This window comes from Gouania willdenowi, chromosome 4 (assembly GCF_900634775.1).
Source record: "Gouania willdenowi chromosome 4, fGouWil2.1, whole genome shotgun sequence".
NCBI lineage: Eukaryota > Metazoa > Chordata > Actinopteri > Blenniiformes > Gobiesocidae > Gouania > Gouania willdenowi.
The window spans coordinates 24,545,454-24,570,794 of record NC_041047.1 but is presented as its reverse complement, the minus strand read 5'-3'; the positions used below and the strand labels follow the sequence as shown (position 1 = coordinate 24,570,794).

Sequence of the window (25,341 nt, the reverse complement as noted above, 5' to 3'; positions counted from 1 at the left end):
CCTCCGCTTTCAGGAGGGTAGCAGGGAGCATCCATAACACCAGGTGGTGGTACCGCTTCCTGGAGGCCCTGAAGGTGAAGGTGAAGGTGGACTTTGTACCCGATCTCATTGTTACCTGCCTTTTCCGGCACAACCTTTATATCAGGAATGGTGACATTATTATTAATTATTATTATTAATAATAATAATAATAATAATAATAATAATAATTTTATTTATAAGCACTTTTCAAAAACTCCAAGACACTTTACAGTTGTTAAAACAAATACACACAAGAAAAAAAGAAACTAACAACAATAAAAATGAATACAGAAAATACATAATCAATCCATGAATTGCAATCTTAACTTTTTGAATTTTAAAAGGAAAATCAAACATCTATTATTATTATTATTATTATTATTATTAATATAATATTAATAATAATAATAATAATAATAATAATAATAATAATAATAATAATAATAAAATACTGGTATTAAATGTAACACTGGTTGAGTAGCTTGTTGCCTGTGTCACTGGTAAAGAACGTTTGTTTACAGTCCGGTAGTGGAGGCTGGTTCTGGTTGCAGCTTTTATAGGACACATCACACATGTAGGATTTTAAATATAACTTTCTGCAGCGGGAGTGGATTCATGCTGTGAGACTGACAGGTAGAGTTCTCGTAGAGACACTTTTGTAACAGGATGTGAAACTAGTCTCGTCTGCGAGGGGCGAGGAGTTGAAATTACAGCCCACTGAGCATGCGCGGAAAACTTTTCCCTTTAGCTGTCAGTGGACAACGGTTTTCCTCCGAGTGAAGAGCTTCACTCAGCGGCGGCGGAGAGCACCGTGACGGCCCGAGTTGAATGGAAATGACTCACTTTGTGCTTGTGGACGTTTATATTGTCGTAACCGTGAGTTTTTGGACATGAGAGGACTGCCGTGAGTACAAGGGTGTTGTAGTGGCAACACGCTAAAACGAAGTTTTACCGCTTCCTTGCAGGACATGAAGTTTTCTGACTCGTCTGTTCCAAACATAATCCAATAAACAATGAAGAAAAAAGAGGCAAGCGTAGGATGAAAGTGTCCTTATATTTAAAGCTCAGTCTCAAAGTTCCAAAAATAATAAAGACCACACCGACAATGACATTTTCGATGGCGATGACGTCATTGACGGTGATGACGATGACGTCACTGACCGTGACACTGGCGCTGACGATGCTGACCACTTTGACCGTGAGTTTTTGGACATGAGAGGACTGCCGTGAGTACAAGGGTGTGTTATACTACACAACCCCCGTCACTACCATAACATGCACCTTCTGTAGTAGCTAAAGAGCTGGAGTTCTAGACGTTTTCACTCACTTCTGAGTAGTGTTTTTTTTTTTTCTTTTTTTTTTAATTTCACGTAAACATTCATATCCACTTTTTGACACATATAACAGGATGAGTTTAATGTGAGTTTTTTTTTTCTCTGGGTGTGGATTACAGGTCAGTCTCTGCTGATGTTGCTATGAGCAACCCTGGGATGGAGGCGCTGATCCCGTTGGTCAACTCTCTTCAAGATGCTCTGAGCGACGTCTGTTACAACTACGAACTTCACCTGCCGCAGATAGTAGTGGTCGGTGCCCAGAGCTCAGGGAAGAGCTCAGTGCTGGAAAACCTTGTGGGAAGGTAAAGACTGATTTTGCTCTTTGATGAAGAAAAAAATAAATACACTTTACGTTAGGGATAGGCCGATATGGATTTTTTTTGGGCCGATGCCGATTTTTTTTCAATCAGCCTTGAGGCTGGGATACACTGTGCGATTTTTTTTTTTGAATCGTTGTACTCGGCTCCAGCTCAAACTGTGCGACGCATGTGCAGAGCCTGAATGTGCGCAACTCACGATTCATGTTCTCACACTGTACGGATCGACACTCTGACACGATCTGACTGCTCACATTGCACGTTCATATATGACACGTCGGGGTCTTGTTTCCGGAAAGGCAACGTACAAATTAGGAGAAGAAAAAGAACTCTGAAGCGTCGCCATTACAACAGACGAAGAAGAAGAACCCGGAAGTGGAGAGACACTCGCAAATCTCAGCAAAAAAGAGCTTTGAAAAAGGAAAGACGGTGATGTGATGGACCAGGCTGGTGTTCGCGCATGCGCAGTGGCACTGCTTCAACTGAGCGACTGGATTTCAAACGTGTTTGATTTCCTTACGACCATACCTAATCGGGAGCTGATGTTAATCGCTTCACGTGACCCCTACACGATGCACGACACGCGATTTAGCAGAGACTAGCACGATCCCAAAAAATAAACGCACAAGTCGAAAACTGGCTCAAAATGGGCCAGAAATCGCACAGTGTATGCCAGCCTTTAGCCGATGACCGATACGGACTGCCGATTTTCTTGAGCCGATATTTGGAGCCAATACGACTTTTGCTCCATCAATTTACATCATAAAATTACACAATGATGATAACAAATGGTACAAGTCTCAATTTTTTAAAATAAGGAACATTTCTTGAAATGAACAAAGATGAGGTAGAACAACACCAACTAAAACATATTTAACAAATATTAAAAACAGTTGATGTGGAACACAAACAAGTAAAAAATATTTCTGCTGTGTAAATAATGCGGATCGGCGAACGCAGCAGCCCGCATCAGCCGATGCCGATACACGTAAAAAAACACAAAAATCAGCCGATAATATCGGCCGGCCGATGTATCGGTCTATCACTACTTTATGTAAAGTTTGATACTTCAAGTAAAATGTTACCTCTATTTTCATTGGTTCAAGTATGACAATTTCTATGATTTTATTCAAAAAAAGCTCAGGCCTCTGATGGCCTGCCTCAAGTCCATTGCGATAATTTTGATTTTAGATTTTTCCATCAACATTTTCCAGACACACAGACGAATCACCAGTAGTAATATTGCAGTGTTTGATAAAAACTAAACAGTCACGTTTCAACAATATACAGTGTTAGTGTAAATTACGTGCTGAAACTAATTGTATCCCAATCCGATATTAATATCGGATATTGGTCCGATATCAGAGAAAAAAAAGCCTGTTGGATTTTATCGGCCTGCGTCTAAAATCTCCATTATGATTTATTCATTCATTTTTCATTGTCTTTTCATTTATGATTTTATTCATTTTATTGAATTGTAGTATATTCTTATTCTTAAGGTTAAAATGTATGTAACTTATTGGTTGAAAACTAGAGCCATGCCTTCAATTTATTCTTACTGACGCTGGTGTGAATGAACACTAAATAGGTTTAATTTCATAGTTTTCATAGTTGACACCAGTGTAGAGCACAATCAACACTATAAAGTGTTGCATGGTTTTGTTTGTTTGTTTAAAACTCAGACTCTGTTAAATATTTTCACACTCTCAAAAGTGTTTAATTGACCCTCGGAAGTTGGCTGTTCCCTTTAGACCACATGTGTCAAACTCAAGGCCTAGGGGCCAAATTAGGCCCTTTCGAGTATCCAATTTGACCCAAAGGAGAGAGCAAAAATTACAGATAAAACATGAATCATTGTGTAAATTACCAACTAATTCAGCCTCTCAACTGCACACATTTAGTGAAACTACAATATTTTTAGGGTTCACAGTTTCCCTATGCTTATATTAAATATTAGCAGTTATTTTTAATCACACATTGTTGAATGCTATTTTTTTTTTTCAAACATCCACATTTTTTTTGTGTGTGAAATTAGTCCATAAAATGTCCCTAAATTAAAAATAAAAGGTCACAAAATCAATGAAATTGAGCATGAAGATACTGCAGAGACATATATCTGTCACTTATTGTTTGGCTAGTGTCAGTGCCTTGCGTACTTTATATATTCTTTACAAGTCAAGGTTCAAACTAGGACATTAATGTTGAAATTGCTCATTTTCCCATCTAGAAGCTGCGTCCCACTTGAGATCAAACTGCTCCGTGTTCGGTTCCTGAACTAAAAATGAGCCCTGGTGTCAGAGAATGAGAATGTATTCCTACATTATTATATTGATTACTGACCCTAACCCATTTACATGCTTTATTTTATATATGTGACCTCTATCTGCTGCTCGGGTTAGAGCTTGAAGCGGTGGGTGTTACATGTTGACAGTGTCAGTCTGACAGTGGCCAGAAGAACAGCTTATCTCACAGCAAAGGTGTTGGTGAAAATGTTGAGACTAATTTTACATTCAGCAAAAAAAACTAAAAAACACCACACACACACACACACACACACACACACACACACAACCAAGAAAAAGAAAAACAGCGCTTTGTTGTTTTAAAACTCATCTGACCTTTTGCAGATTTTATGGACTTAATAAAAGCTTCACACTGATAAATAAGTCGGTTATTTGGGAAGTACCGGATTCAAACTGGGATGGTATTTTGTATGAGGCCGTGACTTAAGAATTAGTCAGTAGTTGGCTTCTTTCCCCCAAATAGAAATGGATAAAACTCCCATGCAGTGTCAAAATGTACTACTTTTTATCACAAGTTTGTTTATATTTGTTTTCCTGGAAAGGCATTGATGCTTGATTACATACCTCAGTTCTTTGTGTTAGAAAAGACCGTGTCATTAACACCCTCCACCCCACCCCCCTATGGAAGTCTTTCCTTACAGGATGTTAAAAAGCAAACTTCCTGGATTTGATTTTAATAGGAAGAGGAGGGTTATTTTTACCTCCAGTTGTTCTTTCTAAATGAAACACTACATTGTGACTATAACCATTTATTTATCACACTGTTGTAGCTTTGAGTTTATTTGACCAAAAGTGATATTTCAAATAGTGAACTAAACTAAAACAACTCAAACATCTTTTTTAGGACCAGCAAAGTTAGCCTAGTTTCTAATATTTACAGTTTCCTGTGTATAATAAATTACTATACCTGTTATATCCTCATTATCATCAGTTGTCATCACAGTCTACAGGAGTTATGAGAGTGTATACATTATAAATATTGTATTGTTCTTCCGACAGAGACTTCCTACCACGAGGAACAGGAATTGTGACCCGCAGGCCATTAATCCTCCGGCTGCTACATGCTGACACAGGTACAACAGCTTAATACTTTTTTCTACTTTTTTTTTTTCTACAATGTTAATATATATATTTGAATAATATTGTGTTTATACTTTCACATGCAACATTGTGCATATTGTTATATCATGTACAATGATAATAAAAATGGTTGATTCTGATTAATAAAAAGCTGAATATCAGAAGTTACCACCAGAGGGCAGTATTGTTGCTTTCAAAGACAAACTGAGAAGGGATTGAGTTTGATATATTTGAGTATTTAAAAAGTGTCCCTGTTTTTGATGTTGTTGTCAGTTTGATGATTTTATTATCTGTGTTTGTTATTTCTGGGGTTAATGATATTTTTGTGCGTTTTGTATGTATTGTGGTGTTGTTGTTTTTTTAGTTGATTATATTGGTTCCTTGAGTTGTTCGTTTCCAAATACATCATATTATTAATATAGTATTTTTTTTAATTTTACCTTTTTTTTATCTAAGCAACTTTAAAATAAATATACTAAAAACAGCTTAATTATAACTTGTAACTTGTATATGGGTAGTATATAATATTACAGTATGTTCATTGTTTATGTGTATGTATGTATAGATGTATGTATGTATTTCTGTATATATAATATATGTATGGGTGCATACATGTACAGTAGAGACTAGAAGTTTACATACACTGTGCAAAAAGACAAAACACTTTTTTTCTCACTGTCTGAAGTTAAATCGGACTATATTTATTACCAACATTATTTAATTTTGCTAAATGCCACAGTAATGAGAGAGAATGTCAGGTTTGTAGGTCGCCTTGCTCACACACGCCTTTTTAGATCTGCCCTCTAATTTTTGATGGGATTCAGATCAGGGCTTTGTGATGGCCTCTCCAAGACATTGACTTTGTTGTCTTCAAGCCACTTTTGAACTACTTTGGCAGTATGCTTAGGCTCATTGTCCATTTGGAAGACCCATTTGTGCCCAAGTTTTAGCTTCCTGGCTGATGTCTTGAGATGTTGCCTTAATATTTCCACCTAATGTTCTTTCTTCATGATGCCTTCTATTTTATGAAGAGCTCCAGTTCCTGCTGCAGCAAAACAGCCCCACAAAATGATGCTGCCACCTCCGTGCTTCACAGTTAATAAGGTGTTGTCAGGTCTACAAGCTTTTCCCTTTTTCCTCCAAATGTAGCAGTGGTCAGTATGGCCAAACAGCTCCACTTTAGTTTCATCAGACTACAGGACATGTCTCCAGAAGTTAAGGTCTTTGTCTTGGTGTCTTTTTGCAAACTGTATTCTTGGGCCCTATTAAATCTGTTGTATTTTTTTTTCCAAATTCCGTTTAATTTTTTCCCAAATTCCGTGTTTTCCACAAAATTTTTTTAATTCTGTCTTTTTTTTAAGAAATATTTATCATTTTTTTTAAAGAAAATATTAGTTTTTAATTCCTGTGAGGAAACAAAAACAATACTAATGAATAAATAAAAACTCATAATTAAACAAAAATGTATGTCAAAAATAAAGTAAGATACAATTAAAAGGTAGATATAAGTTTCAGTGACATGGATTATTCTGACTGCTCCTTTTTAATTATTTATATGTCATATAAAGATGTATGATGGATCAATGGTTTACTGAATCTGAGCAGGTTTAATGATTAGGTTTTGATCAACTAAATCTAAATAACCTAATTTAAATGATCATATCTTCTGTAGCTCTGATGAGATGTTGTTTGGAAAGTAAAATTCTAATAACATTGCTCCAATGGACTTTTATTTTGGAAATCGGAAGTTTCCACTGAAACAGTTGTACTTGAGGTATCTTGCTGACTGTGAATGTGTACCTATGAGGCACGGACAAAAGGCTGGAATAAAAAGAACAAAAGTACAACACAAACTGAGTTATTCTTAATTACCCAGGCACAATAGTTCTAACAATGAGCAGATGAAGATGATTAAAGCTGATCACGTTTTTACAGAGCACCGCTGCGGTACATGAAAAACGGGTGGAGGTTTACAGGCACAGCAAAGTTAAACGGGCACTGGTGGCTCTGTATTTAGGAGTCAGTGATGATTTGCGTTCTTTTAAGACAGTGTTTTGGTGGTTTAGGCAGAGTTTAATGCAACCAGGACAGGATGGAGGAAACATTTCCCCATAAAAAAACACGATTCTTGCCTCATGGTGACGGCGTTACATGCCTATTCTGTCCATTTCCACGTTTAACCGTTTTTAATGGTCAATTCTATGATTCCGTCCGCCATTCCGCCAGCGCCGATTTTATAGGGCCCTAGTAATCTGGCTTTTTATGTTTCTTTCGGAGTAATGGCTTCTTTCTCGCTGAGTAGCCTTTCAGCCCATGTCAATGCAATACTCGTTTCACTGTGGATAATGACACTTTCTTACCAGCTTCAGCCAGCATCTTCACAAGGTCTTTAGCTTTTGTTCTGGGGTTGATTTGCACATTTCGGACCAAAACACATTAATCTCTGGGACACAGAGCCTTTCTCCTTCATGAGCGGAGTGATGGCTGGACATTCCCATGATGTTTATACTTGCGTATAATGGTTTGAACAGATGAACGTGGCACCTTCAAGCATCTGGAAATTACACTTAAGGATGAACCAGACTTATGGAGCGCCACAATTCTCTCCCTGATTTCTTGGCTGATTTCTTTTTGATTTTCCCGTGATTTCAAAGAAGGAAGCAGAGTGTTTGAGCTGTGGCCTTAAAATACATCCCCAGGTGTGCCTTCAATTAACTGACATGTTGTCAGGTAACCATGACATCATCATCTGGGCTTCCCCACGTTGTTTAAAAACATAGTACTTTTTGTGTATGTAAACTTTGGACCTCAAAGAAAGTAATAAGAAATATCTAAGAAATTCTCTCTCATTATTGTGGCATTTAGCAAAATGAAATAATGTTGGTAAACCTAACTGACCTGAAGCAGTCGAGGTTTAGTCTGATTTTTCTTCAGTCAGCGAGGAAAAAAAAGTGTTTTGTCTTTTTGCACAGTGTATGTAAACTTCTGCTTTCAACCGTATATGTATATATACTGTAAGTACTGTAGCTCATAGATAAATTGGTTGTACTGGTTATAAGAGGGGTAGGATTAAATAGACAGACTTCTTCTTACTCCTTTTTTGAACATGTAAATCTCTTATTGAAATCTTCTTACTTGGTGTTTTTGACTTGTTTAGTGCCATTCCTTTTATTTGACATGTATTGTTTTTGTTTTTACATGTTCAAAAGGCATGCACAAGCAAACATTTTTTGCTTGTGCACCTGTGAACTAATAAAATAACTGTTTTAGTTTGCACATGAAATGAGCACGTAAAATATTCCTGGTAGGTTTCATGATGTTTTGCTCCTTTGCTTTCCTGCAGTGTATGGTGAGTTCCATCACTGTAAAGGAAACAAGTTCACAGATTTCAATAAAATCCGTGAAGAAATCAAAGCAGAGACAGAAAGACTGACAGGACGTAACAAAGATATTTCTTCTGTGCCCATTAACCTGCTGATCTACTCTCCACATGGTAATACAGTGTGTGTTCACATGACGTGTCCATTTTCCATTTACACTCTGCTTTTCTGCTAATATGATTCACATCTCTTTGCACTCTTTCTCCACGTGTGTGGGTTTAGTAGTGAACCTGACTCTTGTAGACCTACCTGGCATCACCAAGGTGTCTGTAGGGGATCAGCCTGCAGACATTGAGTATCAGATCCGAAAATTGATCATGCAGTATATCTGCCATGAAAACTGTCTCATCTTGGCTGTTACACCTGCAAACACAGACCTGACCAACTCAGATGCTCTTAAACTGGCCAAAGACGTTGACCCACAAGGTAAAATAGCGGTTCCACATCCTGTTGTTCTTATTCAGTTTCTTCAGCTCATGTACCCTTGTTTTATCTCCGTTCTTTAGGTCTGCGGACTATTGGCGTCATTACAAAGCTGGATCTCATGGATAAAGGAACCGATGCAAAGGAAATACTTGAGAACAGATTTCTTCCCTTACGTTTAGGTGTGTTGATTGTATATGCATATTAGTTGGAGTCGTTCTTTGTCTCTGTGTAGCACAATAATGGACTGGCACCTTATTCAGGAGAGGGTGAGTTAAGATAGGCTGTAGCAGACTCCTGCAACACTGTACAGGACAAAGCAGGTATAGAAGTTGTCACAATGACATTCACTGTTAGCTGCAGTCGATCAGAATTTACATTACATTCGAGCTGGACAATATATCGTGATTCAAGATATATCGTCTTCTATTTTGGCGATATATTAAATGACAATATTGCCTATATCGAGATATATCTTTTTTTTTTTTACTTGTTTTGATTTATACAGTCACACAGTATAAATTGCAGCATCCAAGTATTTAATGTTATTCCTTTACCATTGTTCCATATTTCTGAGATACAGTAAATATTTTATAGCTTTTAAAATGATTAAAATACTTATTTTAGGAGTCTCTGTTTTGTTACTTCTCAGAACAGCATGTAAAGCTCAGTTTGATGGATTATTGAGTGCGTCCTAACCCAGGCCTTCCCCTAAACAAGCCACAATACAGAACTCACTCACACATGCTGTCCCTTACAAGAGAAAAAGTCAAAGTGGCAAATATTGTGCAGCTGTTTGTTAATGAATGGGCATTTTTTTTATCAGGTAATTTAACCCAGAATTGTCTTTCTGGTAAGATTTTATTGAGTAAAAAATGTAGAGATTTATATCGTGTATCGCCACTTTGAGAGAAATTATTGAGATATGAGTTTTGGTCCATATCGCCCTGCTCTACTTACTACTTACTTTACTTGATGACTTTAGTGTAGTTCCAAAGAATATTTGTGAGCTGTTTTTCTTATTGTGTATTTGAACGATATAGTATCATAAAACTTAATATGTATGTAATTAATGTTTTATGCAACTCTCAAAAGTGTAAAGTTCCACAAGATGGACTGTTGGAATATTTTTGGACCAGCTTAAGTTTTTGTTTTGTGGATATTTTGTGTGTATGTGGGTGTGTGGGTGTGTGAGAGAGAGAGCGAGTTGCTGGAAATGTTCATCTAAAAGTTGTCCGAGTCACCCACACTGGGTAAAATAGCACCAGGTGCGGGTCCTTCATGCTACTCCCACACTGCAAATGCATTTGCCATGGACGCAGACTGAGATAAATCCCGGGGTATCAGCGCAGAGCTAAAATTGTTGAAATCCAAAGCCTGTTGTTTGTCCATCTGTTACCGTATGAAATGGAGAAATGGACATGTTTATACAACATTCCCTTCTGTTGTCCCATCACACACATTTTCTGTTTGTGCTTTGTAGTTGTAAAAATGTGTCAGTGTTTTGGGAAGGGCTCCCAAGGACATGTCAGACAATGTAACCCATTTTCTGACGAGAGGCCTTCATTGTGGCTTATTTAACTGAATATCATCTCCTTAAAAGTGATTATTGTTTTCCCATTGTGTCTTCCTGTCCAGGTTACATAGGGGTGGTGAACCGCAGTCAAAAGGACATTGATGGGCAAAAGGATATTAGGGCAGCTCTTCAGGCAGAGAATAACTTCTTCCTGTCCCATCCAGCCTACAAACACATGGCTCATCGCATGGGGACTCCCTATTTACAAAAAATACTTAACCAGGTTTTCTATACACACATGGAATTGTATCACTGGAAGGATTCAGTGATCAGGTTTTATTATTGACTAATACTAATAATCTGTCCATAGCATTTGTCAAACCACATCAGGGACACACTGCCAGGTTTCCGTCGTGACTTGGAAAGTCAGCTCCGAGCTCTAAACAAGGAGGCAGAGGAATTCAGACTTGATGATCCTACATCCAGAAACAAGACTCTGACACTGTCAGTGCATTATTCTTTCAGAAAGCCCACATACTGCCTTTGTATATTAGTTTTTTACTTGTTTAAAAAACTAATCTGCATTTGTCATCTTCTCCTGTTCTGGTTGTTTGTGCCTTCCAGGTTAATTCATCACTTTGCTGATGAATTAAAGAAGCTGATAGATGGCACGTGCGACAATGTCGACACAGTTTGTCTGTCTGGAGGGGCGCGGCTCAATCAGATCTTTCATCTGCGCTTACCCAATGAGCTCACCAAGGTTCGAGGAATTAAATGTTTATGTCCATCACAAGCGAAAAAGCTCCTTAACCCAAATCCTGATTTGAGATTTCTGTGCCTGTCCTAAGGTTCAACCTGATGAGATCAAGCTTCGACGAGAGATCAGCTATGCCATCAGAAACATTCATGGTGTCAGGTGCAAAACCCTTTTGAAAAGTTTCCTGTGTTTTTTGTATTTCCTTTTACTTATGTAATTTGTGGCTTTGCATCCCCCCCTCACACCCCTCACCCTTAAGGACTGGGTTGTTCCCACCTGACATGGCCTTTGAAGCCATAGTGAAGAAGCAGATTTCTTGGCTAAAAGAGCCATGTAACAAGTTTATTGACATGGTCAATGAGGAACTCATCACCACTGTTAATCAGTGTTTTGACAAGGTATAAACGTGTTAGTGCAATCTACGTGTAATGTATGCTTGAGTCTTCACTGTGTCGTATTTGCTTTAAAGCTCACCTGCTTCCCTAAACTGCGCGAGGAGACTGAGAAACTTGTGACCACCAAAATCTATGAGCAGGAGAGGAAATGCAAAGACCTGGTAAGTTTGCTTCAGACCTTGAGCCGTACTGCACTTTCAGTTTTTGGATCACTTTGATAACCACTCCTAACATTTGGCTGCTCTGTTGTGTTCAGGTGCTGCAGCTGATCGAGATACAGCTTGCCTACATTAATACCAACCATGAAGACTTTGTTGGCTTCTCTAAGTGCGCAACTCCTCTATCTTCACATGTTAATGTCATTAATACCTCTGGCATAGTAACTGAACCACACTTTTTTCTTATTCCTTAGAACTCAGCATGTCAACACTCAAAACAACAAGATATGTGGGGTGTCGGAAAACCAGGTAACATATTCATTTTTCTTAAATGAGAGCTAAAATGAAAGAACATGGACTTTTCCAGTGTAAATTCACATTGTAAACCTTACAAAGATGGCCCGATGATTTATGCTTATAATCAGCTCAGCCTCTCCAAGGAAATAATTCATTATTATTGTTTTTTTCATAGCAACAACAGCTCACGACAACACAGCAAAAATCTACAAGGTCTTATAATAAATTAGAATCATACAAATTTAAATTAAGAGTTCCATTCATCTTGAATCTTTCTAACATATACACCCTAACAACTGCGATCACCTTTATTACTAAAATATCACTATATCATTCCGTTTTTAGTCATCATTTAATCACCACGACTTACTAAACTTACTACTCTGTTGTAACTCATTGGTACAAGAAACATTGTTTCTATTGTGAATGTTAAATTACATTATTAGCCAAATAAAGGTAAAAATGAGAATAAAAGAACAAATTGAGTGTCTCAGTAAACCTCTTCCTTTATTTTCCAGTTAGAATATGGTCCCTTGTCTTGGTGTACTGTCATATAAATGGGGCAGGTGGAACAGTGTTCTACTTAGTTGATCTTTTGATGATTGTCTCAGAAGAAAATAGGCAGTTTTAAGTCTATCACTCACTTTTAATGAAAGGCATTATAAAGAGTGAATTTTGATAAATGATGATAATGACTTGTGAAGCAGAAGATTATTACCCACATCTTTATAAAAGCTGCGTCTGCGTCTCCATCTGCGTTGATACCAGCATGAGGTATTAAATGATATTAAACGATTGATGAATGTCATCTTAGAAATTTAAAGATTTGATACCTAAAATAAATAGCCAAGTAAGGCTAACGCTGATTTTGATTCTGAATATTGCCACTACTTGGTGTCTTGTGTTTTGCAGGGTGTGGCCCTTCGGTCAAGTCTAATAGTAGGAGTCAAAGCTCTTATTTCTCTTTCACTTGCTCCCTCTGCTGAACATGTTCTAATGGCACACAGCCTAATTATCTTTATTAACTACAGCTCTTCAATTATGTGAATGAATAAATATCTACTCTGCTTTACACATTTCTTCATTTTGAGGATGTGCATGTAACATCAGATCTGTATTTTAACATTTCGGGGACACAAAACAATTCTATCCAGTAAACCTGTGGCTTTTTTGGCCAGTCTCTGTATTCTCCCATTTCATTGGGGTTGACCACTCCTGTAGCAGTGCCTCCTTTTGGCTGTTTCTGGTCCTACTAACTGTTTGCTCACTGATTAGCAGCTTAATGTTTACTAGTGACACAATGCTGCAGACATTATACAAGTTATATAATTGAAGTTTGAAGCTTGTTATTCTCGTCGTTTGCACAGGTCATTCGGAAAGGTTGGCTCACTATGAGCAACATTGGATTGATGAAAGGTGGTAAAGAGTACTGGTTCATCCTGACTGCAGAGAGTCTGTCCTGGTTCAAAGATGAAGAGGTGAGGCTTTTTTGTGTTTCTCCAGATTATTTAATACCTGTTGTACAAATCTCTTGAAATTAGACCATATTCAATTTGAGATTTTGGCTTTAAAAAGTCACCCAATGTATTTCATTTATTACAAGTTTATTAACACAAACCCGGCATGCAACAGGGCATTCACTGGCAGATTATAGCTGTAAGTCAATGGGGAATCCTTTATTTGCTTGCTGTTTATTTGATGTTGGTTGCAGTGGTGGTTGGGTCTTCTGCTCTGATGCCAGTGGAGTTGCCATCTGTCTGCCTGTCTGTGCCTGCTGTACAGGAGCAGAAGGTCTGCACAGCAAGTGTAGACAGGCAGACACACCACAACAGTCTCATGATGTCACAGGTGATGTCATGGGAGGAGGAAATAGCAATAAGCATTGTGGGATATTAGAATGCAGGGATACAAAACAAGCAACTTGTATAACTGTGACTGTACAGATGTTGATTGAAAGAAAAAAATCTGCCGCTTTCTTAAAAAAAAGTTACTCTTTGTTATCTGCACAAATATTATCTGAAGGCTACACTGTGACAAACGTGTATGGCCTGCAAAGAGACCATCATTCTTGTCCTGCCACCTAGACCTGTAACATAACCCCACCGTATCCCCCATTCATTCCTTTGACGCCCACCCTTCTTCATCCAGCTCTCCCCTCTCTCTCTCTTCCCCTTCACTCCCCCCTTTTCTTCCTCTTCTGGGAGTTTAGGCATTTGGAGCGGCTCACTCTGACACAGCTGGAGCTCCCCCAAGCCAAACTAAGATCCACACACATATGCACGCAACAACACACAGTAGACACAGTTATATATACAGTATAGAGCACATATGCAGAGTCAGATGTAAACTATGTCACCTTCAGATGGTGGAGAAAAATATACAGTCACGAAGACAGACACATGGTGACTTTAAGAGTAAACAGTTGGTCACTTGGACACAGTGTTCCAGACACAGCCCCAGGCATGCATGCTGTGCATAAACAGAGGTCATCCCTTACCAAGCAATAATAAATCACCCACATTGACTCAGTACATCTGTAGGAAGTCATGGAAATTAGGTGAGCAAACCAGAACACTAAGTACTGATCTCCAAATCGTAGTGGTGCATTTATGGTTCACCACTAGGTTTGAAGCAGATAAGTTGGGAACCCACTACACACAGCCTAAAGCTAGATTGGTTGTCTGCTGTTTATTTGTTTGGGAACCCTGAGTGCATTGTCAATCATCCTTGTCATCACAAAAGATCAAATCTTGCGATTTTTTTTCTTCTTCTTCTTGGACACACATACACCAAGCCTCTGCTTCTCACTTGCAATTCCTGCTCTCACAACTCCCCACCCTACCAGACTCCAGAGATATTTATTCTTCTTTTATATTTTCCTTCTTCTGCCTCTCTGGGCTTTTTCTCTACCTTTTCCTTCTTCCCTCTGTCTGTCCTACCCCCCTCATGCCCCCCCACCTTTTCTGTGGTTGGAAGTCTCCATGGGACTTTGCACATTCCTGGCCTGAAAATTTAAAGCTTTGTCCAAACACCAGCTTCCAAGCTCTGCCCAGAGAAATCCCACATGTCTGTTTCCACACTGCAGACCTCCCCATTTGACTCCCCAACAGTCTCTATAACAAATATTGTAATTTCCCCCCACCTCATCCACAAACCACAGCCCCCTCCATCATCCCATTTACGTTAACTTCCACACAGACAATTTGACAACCCGTGAGACACCGTGCTTTGCTTTGCATTTTCTCTTCTTGGTAGTGAAAATGTGTGTACCCTGCACTGACCTCACACTGAGCAAGCAGTTCAGAGTTTAATGTCCACAGCATACTGAGCGGACATACATTCCTTCACCTTCTGACTGCCAGTGCTCTACCAGGCACTCTGAAGAAAAACAGACGGCCCATGGGCTAACGCTTAATCTACAAGCACTCCTCTGTGTGTGTTTGTGTGCAGGGCCTGTCCTATCGCAAAACCATTACTCTTAAAAATGGGTAGATACAGCTTCAAACGCAGCACATCTGATGAATGGTACACTGCAACGATTAGTAATATATACAATGTATAGTCTGTGTGTGTGTATATGTACTGTGTATACACACGGCATAAACAATCAGTGCCACTGTTGTCTGTTCGTCATGTTAAATGCACTTTGTAGAAACAGCAAATTCTCAATGGATTAGTCACTGCATGGGATATCAATTTGGAGCTTCTCTGCAATTAATTCGCACATTTTTGTTTATAGATGTCAAATATTTATAACAGTTACAAAATAATAAATTAATAAATAAATTCTCATTCTTTTTCGGTAACTAGCAAAATTTAAATATTATTTTAAACTGACGAATGCTGAATATGGGACAAATTCATGCTCAACTTGATTACACATAAAAAAAAATTGAAAGGTAGTATTAGCCTATGCACATTTAAGGTTATTTGCACACCTTCAACCAAGAAAGGTAGGTTAGTAAAAAGTTACATTTGCTTTAGCTTATTAGTTATTGTGCTAACTTTAATCTATGCAGACATTGTAAGGATAGGTCGTGAAGCTCATCCTTGCACAGTCTAACCAATGTGCAGACTACTGTACACCAGTAAGTTCCTGAACAGGTAGTCTGAACACTGGGATGACGGAGCAGGACCCTTTTCTCACTCTCTCATCCGTCCGACTTTGCGACTTCTTTCTCCCGTCACCTTCTTGCAGTCCCATCCGATGCAGAGGCATGCTGCAATGGTTTCTGTAATCAAATTCTTCCTTCTTATCCACTCTTTTTGGTAGAGAATGGAGCAAAAGCTCTTAGCGCTAAACATCCATTCCTTTGGTGTCCATCCTTCAGAGTTCTGAGTGCATTGCTAGTTGGACATCCGCAGGGCTGCGTCCCACCGTAGTATCCAGTCTTGACGTGGCACAGTCACTCATTCAGCCAGAGATCTGCCTGTTCACCCGGGAAGGCATAAGAAAATAAGATGGAGTCAGAGCTGCAGAGAGAGTTTGGGAGGAACTAAACAGCCATATATGGGGTGATGGGACCCATGGGGAATTAACTTTGGAGTTGTCTTCATTCTCCCCAAAATTCTTGGCTTATAGGTTCCTCAACATTTCCTTGACTATTTTGTTCAATTTCTTCTCCCGCCATCCTTTCCTATATCATCTCTCCCTTGCTTTTCATCTCCTAAGTTTTATTCCTACCCCATCACAGCACCCTATACTCGCTGCAGTCTCCTCCCCTCAGTCTAAAGCGATCCCAGATGTTGCTGTATGAGCGCCAATCGCATTCTGTCATTTTTTTCGGAGTATTTTACAGGAAGTGGGCCCCTTTGGAGAGAAAGGGAAGGGTAGAGAAGGAAAAGAGTCGTAGGGTTCAGGGGAGTACAGAAAGAGGGAAGACCAAAATGTGCTACTGCCATTGTCACCTCATGTACCACATGTGTGCATAGATTCGGACACAAGTGTGTATCTCCACACTCAGACGTCAGCGAAGGCTCTTTTTTTTTTTTTAGCAGCACTGAAAACTAGACTTCTCCACTATTCTAGTGGAAGTCCCATTTCATTTTCATCCGACTTTTTAACTACATGTACGGCTTTTTCTATTCCTATCGTTTCTGGAAGGCCCCTTCCTCCCAAAGGTTAGACAGGTGGAGCAAACTGGGGGAAGACAGACGAGGGGGAAGGGTCTTGCGTTAGGAGAAATGTTGTGTTAGTGCTGAAGTCTGAGTAATGACTTTCACATGTGGACCCAACCTCTCTCGTTCTTTTTTTCAGCCTTTTTTTCCCTCATCCTCTCCCTCCCTGTTTCTGTTGTCTGTAGCCTCCCTTCATGCTGTCTGGTTCTCCTCACACTATAGCTGCTCCACTCTGTTCCAACTGTTCTCTAGCGTTCGTACGTCCCCACAGTGATGACAGACTTCAAACTAATGGGATCTCCTTTCCTGCTTCACTGATTCTCGTTTCACCAGTTTAGAAGCCGTTAATGCGGCCCCTGTTTTTAAAAGTTGTCCCGTTACAGTTTAAGGCCATGTTTATTCTATAATCTCATACAAAAATAACCCCCCACTAACAATGAATTGTTGTAAATAACTCCAGCAAACAATAGCCAAAGGTATCAGTGCAGTGGAGGCAAACAGTCACTTCTCATTAGCTAGATTGAATAGAGGGACTTGCTTTTGAGATCACTAACATTGCAGTGTGACATTATGGCACGACAACTTCTGTGAGCACGACCTGCACACGGCGTAAACATTGATCCATTCTCAAAGCCTGGAGTGTGGCGGAGTTCTGTCTGACTGCATTAAAACACTGCATCACGTGACTGTTATCAGCCATCTACTGCATCCCCAATGCATCTGCATCTGGATTTGTGTGACCGCTGGCAGACAATAATATTCTGTTCAGCACAGGTGTCAGACTTCATGGAGGACCGCTGTCCTGCATGCTTTAGCAGAAGTGTGGTGATGACACACTGCATCCCTCTTGCACACCATTCAGGAGTGTCAAACTTCTGATCAAAGAAGGATGACACCTTGATTAATATGGCTCTTCTTTTTATTGGTCAAGGAAGCTGCAAGACAAACCATTTCTGCCTTTTTTTTTTAAATTATAGAATTAGTTGTATGTTTTAATGACATATATCCTAAAATTAATTACCGTATTCAACTTCTCTGGAATTAAGAATATTAATGGAGAAACACTGAAAATATCTGATAGTTACACTGTGTGTTTGTGGACTTGGAAAGCATATGACGGGGGAGGAGCTTTTGTACTGTTTCAGGAATTCATTCATTTATGAAAGGTACAGCACAGGCAGATGAACAGGAGGTATAAGGGTTGACACTTCTGCCTCACAGCAATTTGATCTTACATGGGACCTTCCTGTGTGGAGTTTGCATTTTCTCCCTATCGTTTCTTCCGTGGAATACATTTTGCTTTATGAGCTATGAGCTACTGTCTTTACCAGGGAGCAAATATTTATTCCTGGTTATTGTTTTCCGCAGTTTTACTGGCCTTTATTTACCGGTGATTAGTTCCAATCTCCCTTCCACTCCGCGGACCAAAGTATGTTATTGTCAAGCTGCTGCTTCAAAACTAGAATGAAAATAAAGGTGAAAACAGTTCTCATGTGGTCTACTGTGTTATAGCCGACAATACATTTTTCCCGATAGACGTGATATGTCACGTTCGCCCCCTATTCAATCTGAGCTCTCCCAACCTCCACACCTAAAGTGCAATTGAATGAAGCAGATTAAACCTGTTTTCCATGTAAACCTCAATTCGGAATTTCTATTACCATGTAAACACGAAGCAGAAGACTTTAATTCTATAAATTCAATTACATTTTATTTCGGAATAACTAATTCTGAATTAAAAAACATAATGTAACCGTGGCCAATTACACTCTGTGGTTTCCAACCAATAATGTCCTGTTGAACTCTAGACTAGACTAAAATGATGTGTTGATATGTTTTGTTTTTCAGGAAAAAGAGAAGCAGTACATGCTTCCTTTGGACAACCTGAAGCTCAAAGATATCGTAAAGGGCTTCAAATCCAGCAGATTTTATTTTTCTATCTACAACACAGAGTTGAGGTATGTGAATATGGTCCATGGCTATGCAGATTGAAGATGTCTCTGGACATTCGGTGGTCATATACCGGTACATGGGTGGGATGAATTGTGATGGGAGGTGAAAGACCAGGCAGACTGTAGGTCGTTACACAAGCAGCATCCATAAATCATCCGTCAGGCACATGGTGACCAAACGCACCTTAGACCAGGGGGCACCATCATGGTGGCTTTAAGCTAGTTTTAAAAGCAGCACTAATCATTAATGAGCTTAATCTAAAATCTGATTTACTTGACAGGCTTCAAATTCACAAAGATAAATACAGATGACAGATAGTGCGTAGTTAGTGCTTAGTAGTTTTTATTATTATTATTATTATTATTATTATTATTATTATATTAACCATCTATAAATGTTTATTTTCACAGAAATATTGTGACAAATGTTTTTAAGTGTCTCAGATTTGGTGCATGTGTTGTAATAAGATAAGTAAAAAAAAATGTTTTTAAAAAGTGGGTTTTGTAAAATATATCGTAATTGTTAAATTGTACAAATGTTACGATTAGTTCAAAGTTGTTAATTAGTGGCTAGTAAAACAGGAATTTGATTATTTTCTGTGAAATGTGTGAAATTTGGATTGTGATATACATAAATATATATATATACAGTATATACTGTATATATATATATATATGACATAATAGTTAAAATGTACAAACATGATACATATTTTAGTGGTTAGTGGCTAGTGAAAAAACTCATGAGGATTTCCTATGAAATGTGGTCATTTTAAAATTAAACAATTGCATAAATTTGGAGAAATAGTGTTGCATGTTGAAACTTAAACATTTCCTTCCTTTTTAAGTTACTGCTGGTCTTCCTTCATTTTCTAAATCTGTAATTAAAGTAAAGCCATAAAAATTGAGTATTAAAGAAGTGCTTTTCAAGGTGGTGGCCCTTCAGACTATTAGCAATGAATAGCTTCAGCATTGAACAGTTTCAGAGAGCCTTTGATAGTGCTGGGAAGGCAACCATATTCACCATTATTTATCAAAATGCTGTTGCCAGACCTTTGACTGGTGCACCCAGAACAGCCCACATTACCCCTATTTTTATTTAATCTTCATTGGCACACGGTCAAATTTCGTATTAAGTTTCAAATTCTTGTCCTGACTTTCTGTGCGTTGCATGGTCAGGCTCCTCAGTGTATCACTGACTTACTGTGCCCCTACACTTCAGGGCGCACCCTTCGGTCTTCAGGCCAGGGTCTCCTAAAGATCACTAAAACTCATTTTAAAACCCGGGGAGACCTGGCGTTCCAGGCTGTGGCCCCCAGACTCCGAGAGCTTGACTGTTGTTGTAAAATCACCTTTGTTTTACTTTCCTTTTATGATGTTGCTCCTATTGTTTTAATTTCTCCTCTGTTCTGTGCAGCACTTTGTGATTTTTATCTGATAAAAGCGCTTTATAAATAAAAATGACTTACTTACTTATTAGTAGTAATTTGTTAATGGCTTTCAGCCTACTGTTTGCTTGGTAGGCGGGGCTTAAGTGGCTATTATGATACTCAAGGTTGCTAACCCTGGTCAAACTGACAGAAAACTAAAGGCTCAAACATACTTGGGCAGACATCCCCAAAGTCGTATCATAGTGAAACCTAATCACTTATCAACAGACAGAGACTGGAGAACTGCACAGAATACCAACTAAATGATCGTAAAATAAATGAAACTTGAGTTCAAATAGATTTATAAAGAAATGCAAAGTTAACGCTCTAGAACCAGAAGGACCTGAATAGGTGCTTGAATGCGGTGCATTGTTTCTCTTTCCAAACAGTATATATCAGCCTGCGGAGAGCAGGAATGGGTATTGGTCTGCTTTGTTGGTGTGTGTGAAACAAATGATATTGAGAAACAAAGAAAATGAGTGATGACTGGAGCAGACCCAATGCTTGGCTGATTGTACCGGAGCATGTGGGCTTTGTTTATAATTCTGTGCTATGCTGCATTTGGACACGCATACTGGGATTCGCGAATACGTGCGTGTGTTCCCACATGTGTATCTGCCTCTGCAAAAAGAGTGCGCGCATAGACCACAGCATACCGACGGCAGGCTCATTAAGCAGCTAATCAGAGCCAGAGCGCTTGGATCAGAGACGAGGCTCCTCTTGTTTGGAAAGAATTGCTCGACTCACCACAAAGAGCAGGGAGAGAGAAAGAATTGGAAGGGTCAAGAGAAGAAAGTAAGCAGGAGAAAGAGTATCAGAGCCATCAGCCAGGAATGTGTCAAACTCTGTCCTGTGGCAGTGCACCCCCCCCCCCCCCCCCCTCTATTTTTCCTGCACGTTTTTGTTTTCTTACTCTTTTTCTCTCCCTGCAGTGTGTGTGTGTGTGTGTGTGTGTGTTTTAAGGGTAGCTGTTGCAGTGGCTTTGTCGCTGTCTGACAATAATCAAAAACCACAGGAAATTCAAATCCAAAACAGTCACGGCTATACAGAATTCTCTGAAGATGCGATAAAAAATAAGTCTTACACCAGTTCTGGACTTTTTGGACGATAGTGAGGAAAGATCAGCTCAGAATGCCTTTTTAAGCAGTTTTACTTGAATGCTCGTTTTTGTAATCTTTGTATACTTGTAGTGTTCTTATTGTACTGGCCCAGTTTGGCCTTGCTCCCACGTCTCGGGCCCACCACACCCATCTTTGTCCACTCACACATAAGCACACAAACCCACTGCTTTTTTTTGTTTGTTCTTGATCTTTCTCTATGGCTCTCTGATGTTGCAGTCTATCTGGTTTTCATCTCCACTCTGACTCCCATTCTCATGCTCATGTTTGAGGTTAATTACGATGTGTTTTGAATGTGAGAAGGGAAAAACAAAAGAAAGAAAAAAAGCGAGTGATTAGAGATAAATGTTTAACAGATGGAACGCAGCCTGTTGTAGATCTTCTGCCTTTGTCTCACTTTGCTTTGCTGCACTTTTCGGCCAAATCCTAGAGCTGGTGAGAGGGAAAGACATAGGAAGGGATGAACTTGGGAATCCACAGCACTGAGAAAAAACACATTGGTTTAAAAAAAGTCATATGTGATAGGGGGGACCATATTTAGCTCAGCTAGTGAGAATAGAGAAAAATGCAACCGTTTTTTTTTTTTTTTTTGACTGTGCTGCTTTGGTTTCGCTGTAAGTTTATATATTTTTGGACTTTTGGTTGAAATTTCTTGTGCTTTTTTTATCTGTGATTTAATCCTCTCTATTATAGATTCTATGCCAAGTAGTTCCGAATCACTATATTACTATTGCAAAAAAAATTATATATGTTTTTACAAATATTATAATTTCATTTAACTAAAACTTTGATCCAAAGCGACAGGGGCAGTTACGGTTAAGGGACTTGCTCTACATCCCACAGTGATCTAGGAACTGACCGGTTTCACAAACGTCTACACCAGTATACCATTCACTATTAGTAAATAAACAATCCAAAACTAGGTGATGATGAAAAACTGACACCAAAGGAACCTGTTTTACCTGTATTAAATCCTGGTTTAAATACAGGTTGGATACCTACTGTAAATCCCTTTAGTGCTGATGTTTTGCACTTGAATGTAAATCGAATTTTGTTTACAGTCTCAGACTAGAATTTTTTTAATTTTTTTTCCATCATGAGTGTTAGAGATTTACAGAAGAATAATTCAGATATTGTTACCAAAGATAACTTAAGATTGTTATCTACTACAACTAGAAATGGGCGATATTATCGACCCACCGATATTTGTCATAAAATGTCATATCGGTTATTGGTTTTTTCATTGATTTTGAAAAAGTGAAATATAATGATGAAAATAATATTTTCATGTTTTCCATTACTGAAGATGAATTAGTATTCCTGTTTTGCACAGATTATGTTTATTTGTGGAATGCATCCAGTAGGATATCACATTAAAAGTAGGTTTGACCTGTATTTTCCAAGGAGAGATATATTATGTGACCTAAAATAAGGTTAGTGGGGAGGGGATCTGTGTCTATATTGGTATTGGTATATATATTGGAAATTGAAGATTTAGTGTTGGTTAACATAATAAAATCAAATCATAATGAATTGGAAAAAAGATGCTGCGTTCACACTAATTTGATTCCTTGAGGCTTTGTTTGATTGGTTAAGTCACTACTTAGAAGACCGTGTTCTACCCTGGTGCTTATTAGTGAGGCGTGACTATCTGTTAAATCTGCTGTTTGCCTGTTAGGGTTCAGCATGGAGAAAGAACTCTGCAGGGAAGAATAGGACTAAGGGAAAAAAAGAAGCTGTAATTTAAAGAAATTGATTGTAATTTTCTTGTAAATATTTACATTACTCGTACATTTAGTTTAAGCTAAAATAAAACATTACAAAATCTGATTACTCAAAATAATAATGGCCATAATAATTGTTTGTAGTTTATTTAATTAGCCAACAACAACAACAACAACATTTTTGTCTTGCATCTTAGGTGAAAATAAAAAAATATATACTTCTTACATTTGTGTTCACACAGGAAGTGTGTGCACTGGTTGCGATGGTGTAATGACCATTCTGCTTGAACTTGAACTGCTTTAAAACATTAAAGGCAAAGAAATTCCCCACGTTTTGTTACAACCTTTGAGTGAGTTTCCATGTTCCTTCACGATGTGTGTTTCTGCATTGACCTGAAGAGTGAATGGATGAGTTTGCGTTTGTCTGCCTACATACAAGTTTGTGATGTCCTTCCAAACTGTCCTGTGTGTTCACTGCCTTACTTCCTGAGTAAGCAGGAACAGATCCAGTTCCTGACTTCAAAATCAGTTTGGAAGAAAACTTGTGTCCTCTTTCACCACATAAATATCAATGTGTCTGGATTCCATCAATAGAGGCTTTATATATAACTAAAATACTTACTGATCATTGTTTATCAGTGATACAGTATATTTGTCTTTATCAAAGAGCTTCTTCTTTTTGACAACATGTAACAGTTTTCCGTAACACTTTACTTGAAGTTTTATACATAAGGCTGATATTACGCTGTAATTAAGTTATCCTAACCCCTAACCCTTCATTACCCTAACCCATAACTCTTTGTTACCCTAACCCCTAATTATAACCTTTTGTTACCTTAACCCCTAACCCCAAACCCTAACCCTTGGTTCCCCTAACCCCAAACCCTATACCTTGGTTACCCTAACCCCTGATCCTAACCTTTTGTTCCCTTAACTCCTAACCCTTCTTTACCTTAACCCTAACTCTTTGTTACCCTAAGTCTTACCCCTAACCGTAACCCTTCGTTACCCTAACCCCTAACCCCTTGTTACCCTAACCCTAGCCCTACCTAACCCCGCTAGATCCCACTCACCTAACACAAAAAATGCCAACATAGCTCCAAAGGTGTCATAATTTAGCGAACGACACTTAATGACAGCCTTCATGACATCTTATTCATGCTGACAACAGATAATGACGGCGTAATGTCAGCCTTATGTATAAAACTACAAGTAAAGTGTTACCCAGTTTTCTTTTGTAATTGTAAGCAATGTACCAGTCTCGCCAAGGCTCTGTGTTTTATTTGAGATATGTGAAACTCTGTGTGTACTTATGTGCACTCTGGAAAGTACCCTTGCATTTGAAGTGCTTTACTGTGTATCTTTTGGAGCCCTCTGACAGGAAAGTTTTAAATTGCAGGAACGTGTATAAGGACCAGAAATGGCTGGAGTTGGCTTGTTGCTCTCAGGAGGAGTTGGACAGCTGGAAAGTTTCTCTGTTCCGCGCCGGCGTCTTTCCTGACAAGGTCGAAGTGAGTACTGTTAGCCTTAACTCAGCCTGCTTTGCTTATGAGCAGCACATGTGCCATACCTTTGGCGTTGTATGAACCCATTGCCTTCATCCATAAGCCCTGGCTGTAACCCTTTACTCCACTCTCTCCATGTTCCCCCTTCTCTCCCCTGCCAAAGCGAAGTCCCCCACCCCTTCCATCTAGCTCTGTCGTTGGCTCCTTAGTGCAGCATACTTGGTCCATGATGTCACTAACAGTGTGTGTGTGTGTGTGTGTGTGTGTGTGCTCCAGTCTGTTTCTAATCAGCAGTTCCTCCTCTTTTACCCGCTCTTTCTTCAGCCCATTCCTGCTCACCTCGATTTTTGCCTTTGCCTTGTGTTCTCACTGTTACTGTCGTCTCTGCTTCTGCTTCTCATGAGTAGATCAGCAGATCAGACATTGCTCATCTTTAATGTCTCTTGTACCCAAACAGTCCTTCAGTATTTTTAACCATATATTTGTGTTGTTTTAGCTGTTATACTGGAGCTT

The 25,341-nt window shown here is 38.9% G+C and overlaps 1 protein-coding gene across 8 annotated transcripts in view; it reads left to right on the top strand.

The window, feature by feature from the left end:
- The first annotated feature begins 518 nt into the window (after positions 1 to 518).
- The window catches only part of dnm3a (dynamin 3a), a 31,371-nt gene continuing 6,548 nt past the window's right edge, over positions 519 to 25,341 (top strand). The window contains exons 1-19 of one of the 8 annotated variants that reach the window (XM_028443525.1): positions 695 to 897; positions 987 to 1,247; positions 1,475 to 1,657; positions 4,975 to 5,048; positions 8,399 to 8,548; positions 8,658 to 8,861; positions 8,942 to 9,040; positions 10,497 to 10,657; positions 10,745 to 10,878; positions 10,999 to 11,134; positions 11,223 to 11,290; positions 11,391 to 11,529; positions 11,601 to 11,687; positions 11,783 to 11,853; positions 11,939 to 11,993; positions 12,894 to 12,920; positions 13,349 to 13,459; positions 18,948 to 19,057; positions 24,723 to 24,834. In XM_028443525.1, coding sequence (XP_028299326.1) covers positions 1,234 to 1,247; positions 1,475 to 1,657; positions 4,975 to 5,048; positions 8,399 to 8,548; positions 8,658 to 8,861; positions 8,942 to 9,040; positions 10,497 to 10,657; positions 10,745 to 10,878; positions 10,999 to 11,134; positions 11,223 to 11,290; positions 11,391 to 11,529; positions 11,601 to 11,687; positions 11,783 to 11,853; positions 11,939 to 11,993; positions 12,894 to 12,920; positions 13,349 to 13,459; positions 18,948 to 19,057; positions 24,723 to 24,834 — 1,935 coding nt within the window. In that variant the 5' untranslated portion in view covers positions 695 to 897; positions 987 to 1,233. Of the gene's footprint in view, positions 655 to 694; positions 1,260 to 1,295; positions 1,355 to 1,474; positions 1,658 to 4,974; positions 5,049 to 8,398; positions 8,549 to 8,657; positions 8,862 to 8,941; positions 9,041 to 10,496; positions 10,658 to 10,744; positions 10,879 to 10,998; positions 11,135 to 11,222; positions 11,291 to 11,390; positions 11,530 to 11,600; positions 11,688 to 11,782; positions 11,854 to 11,938; positions 11,994 to 12,893; positions 12,921 to 13,348; positions 13,460 to 18,947; positions 19,058 to 24,722; positions 24,835 to 25,341 lie in introns of those variants that run through there. The other 7 variants (XM_028443532.1, XM_028443526.1, XM_028443531.1 and 4 more) reach the window with 7 other exon arrangements.